This window comes from Condylura cristata, unplaced genomic scaffold, assembly GCF_000260355.1.
Source record: "Condylura cristata isolate star-nosed mole 26May11 unplaced genomic scaffold, ConCri1.0 scaffold00001, whole genome shotgun sequence".
Classification (NCBI taxonomy): Eukaryota; Metazoa; Chordata; class Mammalia; order Eulipotyphla; family Talpidae; genus Condylura; species Condylura cristata.
Genome location: NW_004567102.1, coordinates 57004737 through 57013691, shown reverse-complemented (window position 1 = coordinate 57013691; position 8955 = coordinate 57004737). Strand labels below are relative to the sequence as shown.

The 8955-nt window shown below is 41.2% G+C and overlaps 2 protein-coding genes across 2 annotated transcripts in view; one reads left to right on the top strand and one right to left on the bottom strand.

Annotated features, from left to right (window-relative positions):
• Positions 1 to 278: 278 nt before the first annotated feature.
• Positions 279 to 2722, top strand: LOC101636634 (protein FAM26E-like; the record flags this gene model as incomplete). Its single annotated transcript, XM_012733474.1, is given in 3 exon segments — positions 279 to 755; positions 2058 to 2281; positions 2283 to 2722. Coding segments are annotated over 3 exon segments (864 nt in total), but the record flags the coding sequence as incomplete, so codon positions are not given.
• Positions 2723 to 6873: 4151 nt separating this feature from the next.
• Positions 6874 to 8955, bottom strand: part of LOC101633142 (amine sulfotransferase-like) — a 9657-nt gene continuing 7575 nt past the window's right edge. Inside the window, exons 4-5 of the mRNA XM_004673794.2 lie at positions 8663 to 8849; positions 6874 to 7008 (exon numbers count right to left, since the gene is read on the bottom strand). Coding sequence (XP_004673851.1) covers positions 6887 to 7008; positions 8663 to 8849 — 309 coding nt within the window. The 3' untranslated portion in view covers positions 6874 to 6886. The remainder of the gene's footprint in view (positions 7009 to 8662; positions 8850 to 8955) is intronic.

Genomic DNA, 8955 nt, shown 5'->3' with positions numbered 1-8955 from the left:
AACATACTCACCTCAACGAGCGTCTTCACCTTGACACAAAAAGAGAAAGGAATGGGAAGTTCAAATTCCAGGAATCTGGACTAGAGGGAGGAAGCTATGTATAAGTTCTCCATCTAGAAAAACACAACCAAACAAAACATAAAGTCCCATTGCTTGGAGGTGTCACACAACTCTTATGCTTTCTGAGATCCCACTACTTTGTGTATTGTACATTCTCTATTAAATAAACTCTGTCTCTTGCTTTATTATTGTTGTCATATGAAATACTTTTCTTATTTTTTACTGCTCTGCTGACTGTGGGAAGTGAGCGTCTCTTTTCACTTGTGGCTTTTAAGTGTCCCTGCAGCACTGTGAATATGGTCTGTGGGGTGATTTTCCTTTTGACTCCTGCCTGGTTGTTACTGATCCTTGGATTCTTTGTGAACAAAAGGTCGTGGAAACTCTTCACATGCTGCTGTGTGAATCCCAAGAAAATGTTCCCCAGAGGCCACAACCACCACTTCTCCTATGTCCTTGGCCAGATCATTCTGGGTTCACTGGTGGCTCCAACGATGTGGCTTTCTGTGGCTTTGCTCAATGGGACGTTTTATGAATGTGCCATGAGTGGGACAAAGAGTGAAAGACTCCTGGAGTTGATCTGCAAGGGGAAGCCCAAAGAGTGCTGGGAAGAACTAAACAAAGTATCTTGTGGTAAAACCAGCATGACAACCACGGACAATGAAGAACTGAAACTGGCCTTGCAAGCCCAGTCTCAGGTAAGAAAGAACAACCGGCACTTCTTCCCCCCAGTGTAAACCTGAACTCATCCTTCTGTCCTCCTTTCAGTCAAGGATGAAAGCTTGCTAGGGCATTTAAAAACAATGGACATTAGAACAAAATTCAGGTCTGGGCGGAGTCTGGGACGGACTGATGGTTTGAAGAGTTGGAGCTTAGTTCCAGTCTGAATAGGGTCATTTGCTGATTATCATTTCTATTTTCAAAAGACAAATCTATAGGGAAACATTAAGAGTACCAAAGTAACTCTGTTACATGTTCAAATGTGAAGTTAATTCCAAATGTTTAAAATATAATTAGAACAACAACAAAGTTTAGAAGATAAGTTGAACTAATTAGAATTCCACTTTTGGAATTCAGGGCGTGGAAAACCCCTGAACTGAAACAGTTCATACTGAGAAAGGAATTTTTTTCCAAAGACTAAAATTCAGAATCAACAATCCTGAAAGTTTGAAATGTCCTGATTTTGTCTCAGCCTTTTTGCAGGCTTTAAATCCCTTCAGCTTCAGTGTCTCGTTGCAGTCTGCCTCGCTTTATCTTTTTTTTTTTTAAAGATTTATTTATTTATTCATATGGAACTGGGGTACAGGCCAGAGATGTGGAGGGTGAGCGGATTCACCAGAGACAGAGTGGGAAGCAGAACAGGCAGATCGAGGAAGTACACTGCTGAGGGGAGCAGTGGGCGGGTCAGGAGAGGTCTGCTTCGCTATGTGGATCTCCTCTGAGGCAGGCAGGGATCGAACTCATGCAGAAATAGCTTTAGCTTCTTAGTGCTGTGGTTTAACCCGCTGCGCCACCAGGGAGGGCCTGCCTCACTTTATCTTAAATTTTCTCCGAGAGGGCTGCTGTTCTTTGCACACAAGGGAACATGAGAATAATTAGTCACTAGCCATAAATGCATTTATCAGTGCCTGAAAACATCTTGCCTAGGGGACTGGTCAGTGGCTCAGTGATCACATTATTCATGCACAGAATTCATTATTCTAATGGCAAATCATATTTAAGAGCTGGGATTTTCTGATTCTTGAATAATCTACACATTTTGCTCTCTAGCATCTGCCTCCTTCTAGTTATTCTTCACACACCATTAATGGTGCGTAGGAAAATAGAGATCAGCTACATCTTGACTTTATTCTTGATTGTTAAAGTGTTGATAAAAATTAAAATGACTGATTTCAGCATGGCAGTGACTATGGCATTATGTAGTCAGGACTCCACAGTCACCACGCCAGGTCCCCGAGAAGACCTTTGCTTTTACATGTCCTGAATTTTTGTTTTCTAAGCTTCTAGGATGGTTCCTGATTTGTCCAGCATCTTTCTTATTTCTGCTCCTCACTTGTCCTCATTGTTGGTGTTAAGTAAGCTACCTTCAACTGAACTTTTGGAAGCTGTCTCAACAGAAGGAGAGGGAGGAGTTGGAAAGTACATTTGTGAACTATGCCGTCAATCTGAGTGACAGAAACCTGGAGTCCTTTTTTGAAAGCAAGAAACCAAATGTCTCCTACCCTGCCTACTTTCGCAGCCTGGGAAGCTGCTTCACAGCTGCATTCTTTCTACCAAGGCCCACAGTACTACAGCACCCTCCATAAGGTGGTAGAAGACGGGCTGGACCATCACCCAGAGGATGATGAGACCACTATGGTTCTTGTGGGCAGTGCCCACAGTGTGTAGCTTGCCCGCCAGATGTCACCTGCATGACTCAGTGCATCCAGGGAGACTCCCATTCTGACATCTGCCTACTGCATCAACAGCAACCTGTGCATCTCTGGGTTTTCCACATGTAGCTTTCTTATAGGACAATAAACAAAGAGAGCAGCTTTGTAACTCCCATGCTCAGACAGTGCCAGGATGTGCTTAAAGATACCACGTCATGGGTTAGGGATGGGCCAAAGGTGCTCTTCCCTCTTTGGGGGTGGGGGTCAGCCCCTTGAATTCTATGATTTTGTGATTCCACAATGAGACTCATGGAAGAGGACCTGCTACTCAAATCATCCTCATGGCTTCAGGGCAAAAGTGGCTTGTAAGTGAGCAAGTTATTCTGAACACAGACTGCCACACACAGTGAGATTTTTATTGTAGTCAGTAAATCTATTCTCTCTCCTTTCAAGGATGTATGAAATCCATTCCTTTGGAACCTGAAGACATTAGTGCTCAAAAACAGCACACTGGCAACATATGATGCCTGACGTGTCTCCTCTGGGCATTGAAAGTACCCCCTGGGCAGTGCTGCATTGTGGCTGGTGTGGCCATGGATGAATTGTCTTTGTGGACCCCATTCTACACTAAGCACACACACAGATTTGTGGTAATATTGATATAAAGACAGATAATATATATTAAAAAATTTTCAACCCAAAAGTTCACTGATTTCCTTCTGATTTGAAAAAAGTTAGCAACACTGTCGACAGCCCCTACAATTATTGTGGGCCCAGACACAGTGCCTGATATGCTGAGGGGGGTAAGTCAGTCCTGACTGGAGTTCTGGGGAAACTGTCCAAAGCAGTGTTGGTATTTTAAACTAGTTTTGCAGTTTTGTATTTATCAGAAATATCCTGCAAACTTTTCACTCAACTATATCATAGATTCATGTTAGTTTGATGCATAAACATATACATCTATATACTAATATTTCATCCCCCCCCCAAATGCTTCTGAATGGAATCATGCTTCAGTAAGAAGCTACAGGTACCTTACATAATAGGGAATCCTCTCTTAGTCTGAGAATCCTGGGTATTGAACATATTCTTGGAAATGTATAGGTGAAGGGTCAATAGTATGTTTGTGTGTGTGGGGGGGTTCATGTGTGAGACAGAAAGGGGTGGAGAGAGAAAGAGAAAAATAAACAGAGAAAGCAGGTGGGAGAGGAAGAGGTGGGGGCTTTGAGTTTGCGGTCTTATTTGGGTTTTAAACACGTGTAACTAATGGTAATAACTGTCCCCTCCGATAAGCCCCAGTTTGACATTTTAACAATTTCTTTGACGAAATTTCAATCAATGGATGTCAGTAAGGTGTAGGTAGGAAGACACATTAACCATGGTTTTTTTGAGCCAGTGTAAGCTTCAAAAGCTTTTAAGCTAGCAGTTTGTTGCATTTCTTCAAGCTGTTTTGAGTGGGGAGGAGCTGCATTTACATTGATCCTAGTGGAATGACTTTGGGGCATCTTTGATCCATCTGGGTTTCACTTTAGTAAAACCTAACATCATACATTCAATGTGGTGCAGAGGCACCAATGGAGAGGTGAACTCTCGTCTCCCTTTAAATCTGGCCTTAGCAAACCAGTGGGCTGTTGCAGCAGTGAAGCCAGATTGTAGAAGTGCTGCAGCTGACTCCTGGCTCTCTTGCAGTGTTCAACATTGTAAAAGCCAGACACCATGTAAGAGGCCCAAGTACCCCCAGCCCCCAGGTCTGACGAAGGCCATGCTCACCCAACAGAGAGTAACAGTGAGAGAGAGAGAGAGATGTCCAGTCACTCTAGCTTACTTGTCAGATATGAGTGAAGAAGTCACTTAAGACATTCCAACCTCAATACAAAGGCCCCAGAAGTATGGTCCCAGTGACTCCATCACAGCCATTTTAGTCACCCCATTAGAAGCTACGAAAATCAGAGTGGTCCCCAATATGTCCTGTCCAAATTCCTGATACAGAAAATCATGTGCTTAATAAACACTGTTTTAAGCCAACAAGTTTGTGATACCATGAAGCAGTAGGTCACCTGAACACTATTACATGAAAATCAGAAGGTAAATTGGATTTACATAAAGATTCTCCTGGTGCATTGGTGTTTCCGTAGTAATTTTCCCTCCTGACTCCAGTTAGCACTAGTTGCTGAATGGTGTTGTTAAGGGGAAGGAATAGGAAACAACCCAGGGAAAGAGAGCGGAATACAAAGTAACTGCAATACCTTACAGCTAGGCTGACTGAACACACCCAGTCAGGCAGTCCGGAGAGCCCTTTCCGGAGCAAGAGAGCGAAAGATGCAATCAAACACCCCATTTATCCCCCAAATGTCCCAGAATTCCTGCTATCTCCTCCCTTGGGTCCCGCAATTCTCTCCTTGGTACTGCTGGGAGTTGTAGTTTCCACTCACTGTAGTGTCCAGAAAGCAGGAGTAGGGGGTGGAGTCCATAAGACTCCGCAGAATTCCTTTAGGACATCCTTCCCCTTAACAGTGTGACTGGGTGGATGCTTGTAGGAGAAATGAAGATTGCTCAGGCTTTTGTGCTACTGGCCGCTGTGGCGTTGACTGCAGGAGGCATTTGGGACCGTGGGCTCGTGCACATGCCCGGTGGTGGACACCTGGCACAGGGCGCAGTCCTGCGTAAGTGGGTGCTCCTGCGGCAAGAGGTTGAGCACGTAAAGGTGGCGACCCAGAAGATGGTGCGATGGTGCCCAGTGGAGATCATCAGAGAGCCCTGGGATTCATGGGGGCCGGAAGGCCTGCCAGCCTCCTGGCCCCCGGCTCCCTGCCTACCTTGCACCTTGTTACCTCACTGCAAATGGTGTAGAGAGATCAACAGGCCTAAAAGCCACTGAGGGCTCTGGACTCTCCTGTGCCCCCTCCTCCCACTGCCGGCCTGCAAGGCAAATGGCACAGATGGCAGGACAGTTCAACACAGACCTGGGGAGGCAGACGCGAGAATATCGGTGACGGACCTCCTCCCTGGGGCGCTCCTGAGTCTCCAGTGCAGGGGCAAGGACTCTACCCACAGTGGGAGGCCCTGGACCCACATGGTGCCTGCTCAGAGGCGGGGCTGGGGTGAGTGTCCCTCTCCGCTGTGAGTGGAGTCAGGACAACGCTGGAGGTGCCATGGCAGGACAGGTCGTAGCCAAAGTCCAGGCGCTGCAGGAAGAGCTGAAGACGCTCACCTATCTTCTACCACCGTAGAACATTGTGCTTCCTTCTCTCTTTGCACTTACCCTGTTCTTGCCCCCTTTCCCTTTAAGGTTTCATTTCTGTAGTCAGCTATCAAGGGTTAATTTTTAAATTTTCTTTATCAGACTACCATTTAACCACATTATGTGTGTATACCCCGTTTCTTGATCCCGTCACCTGTAGTTGAGCACTTAGGTTGTTCTCATAGTTTAGCTATAGCAAAGAGTACCTTAATAAACACAGGAGCACGTTTCCTTTTGAATTTTTGCATAGATACCTAGAATCACTGAACTGAATGGCAGATTTACTTCTATTGTTTTGCAACACCTCCATACTGCTTCCCACATGGGCTGAGCGGGTTATATTCCTACTGACAGAGTAAGAGACTTAGCTTTTGTCTACATCCTCACCAGCACCTGTTGTTTCTGGTCTTTTCCAAATGGGCCATTCACACAGGTGTGAGATACTATCTCACTGTGGTCTTGATTTGCAAATCTCTATTAATGAGGCATTGTGAATTTTTTCTTTTATTCTTTCTTAATTATTCTCTTTTATTCTCCTTCCACTGCTTTTGTGTTCAGAAGTTTTACTCATTTGAAAATTATGAATTATGAACAGATGCACCTATATTTTCCTAATTATTGAAAATTATTTTACTTGGATATTTTCCTATTAAAACATCTGGAATGAATGTAGTCAGTAATGTGGCTTCAACTATTTTTCATGCAAATGTTCAATATTAATCACTGAGCTAGCTAAGCAGCTGATTCAGCATTGATCCTTTGACATTTAATGAAAACTTGTGTTCTGGTAAAATATTAAACAGATACACACGTTTACATATGAGTTCTTTATTTCATTTTGATATTCACATTGACTTTCAATGAAAAATTAAAGTTGAATTATAGAAACAAAATAATCTTAATGTCAGTTGATACTGAATTTTATATTGTAGATATCAAGAGCTACCAAGAAATCTCAACATTTAGAAAATCATGTAACCTGCTTTTTGTTTTTCCTTTGTAATGCAGATTACCACTACAAACAATCCACAAATAGCATTAACTTGAAATTTCTTTTCTTTCAGGGTTCATTAAATTCATTGCATCTACTTTAAGCACAGTCTACTCATTTTTATCATCAAATTTTATAATTAATATTGCAAGAGAAAAATTATTATGTATGTTATAATTCACTTTTTGTAGTTCGCAGATTGTATGAGCTTATTTGATATTGATTCTAGTCTTCATTTAGATCCCAGATAAACTTCAAGGTGAAATCTTTCATCTTCCTTTGGAATATTCTGTCAAATCTTTCATTTTGTTCTACAGTCAAGTGATTTTTCCAGTCTCCAATGGTACCTAGTGGAGAAATTAAAACACATGAACAACACCTAGTTGAGAAGCAGCATTATCAGGGTAAAAGTGTCCATCAACCATCTAATCTTTTTTCCAAATCCAAGCTAAATCCCTATTATTTCTCATGGGTTTGATACTTTGCTTTTCCTCACACATTTGTTAGCTAAGAAATGAATTTAGCAATGCATAAGAAAAATATTTGTAGTCAATTTCCTTGTCTCTTTGCCATCTATCAACCACTACTATTCAGTTATAGTCTTTCTTATCAGGAAAACCAAAACCAAAATATATGAGTAGATTAATATTTTAAAATATATTTTACTAAGTGTGAAGCATCATATTATGGCAAACTACCACTACCATAATTTATAATCTTTAATACAAACATACAAGGTAGGTATTTCTTCAATTTTGAAATTGTATAACAAGACATTTCAGGTGATGAAGTCAAGGTCACAGAGGATGCCCACACCTGCCATTTCACAGTTTTACTTGAAAGATGTTTAAAACCAACATAGAGTGAAGTTTTTAAATGAAAATGAACAGTTTGACATCCTCAACAGCAGAAGTTTCTTGTGTAGGAGGTAATGTAGGGATAAAGCCTCAGCACTCTCACACTGTCTAGAGTTCAATGCCAGGCCACGGAGGTGACCCACATGGTGCAGCAGACTTCTCAGGGCTCGCCTGTTGCTCCCCTCAGTAGTGTGTTTCAGTAGCTCTGCCTGTTCTGTTCCCAACTCTCTGTCTGCTGAATCCTCTCACCCTCCACAGCTCTGACTCATACCCCAGTTCTTCTACGCATAAATCAATAAATAAACCTTTGTTAACAAAAGTTTTTTTGTGTAGACACTGCTATTGGCATTAGTAAGTTTTCATGAAAACTGCATCATATCTGACCTAGTTGAGAAAAAAAATCAATTTAAAAAGTGGGTCAAAAGAAGGCACAATATTTTAAAATATTGTTATCTAGAAAAAATAAGTAATATATCCACTCAATTATGAATTAACCAATGTATGTCATGATAAATATTATGGAAACATTAAAGAATAAAATAGAGAATAGACTATGCATCTTTCAGAATGATGTAAATTCAGAAATTAAACAATTTTATTATTTAAGGAACAGTAGGAGGAAATATATACTTTCTTAGTGCTTGGTATATTACACGAGTACAATGAAAGTTCATTGCATGCTCTTGAATAATAAAATCCACAGCAGATTGGGATAATGAGGTCAATCTACCTTGGGCATTGAAGAAATTTGACACATGAAAAAATAAACCAATGGCATCTCCCACACAAAATATATATTAAGCAAATTTCTAGAATTTTCTAGTAAAAGTTGAAGTCTCCTGGCTATATATATATGTATATCCACTGTCTTCAGGTAAGACTAGCAAACAAATGTTAAAGTATAGCGTCATGTGAATTAGAAGGTGATGCACAATTGTTTGTTAGGCTCGAGTGTCAGACTCTGTACTGGAAAACGTTCAGAATCCAGGGATGCTTTCAGGGCCATTTAAAGTTAGGATCTTTGATTCTCCTCAGGCCCAAGTATCAGTATTGGAAGTATGTTAGAAGTATTCCTTATTTAGTATAGTCAAAAATGCAAGTGAACATTCAAGATTTTTGCTGTTATAAAACCACCAACCATCACCTTTGCGCAGGAAATGTCCTTCATCTGTCCTTACTCCAATTTCATTTTTTAGTATATTATTATAATTTGCTCGTGGATCAGACTTCATATTCTGAAAAGTAGCCTGGCTCACAACAGCATTTATGTCATCTTCACTCAGCTCTTTCTCAACAAATCTACTGATTTTATGCACAGAACTTCTGAGATCCTGAAAGAATTGTGAGTATATGTAACTGTTCAGTTCATAGGGAATGAATGTGCTACAATCTAATATCTTTATCTCCTTTGGGAAAACTGAAGGCTTTTTTTTTTTT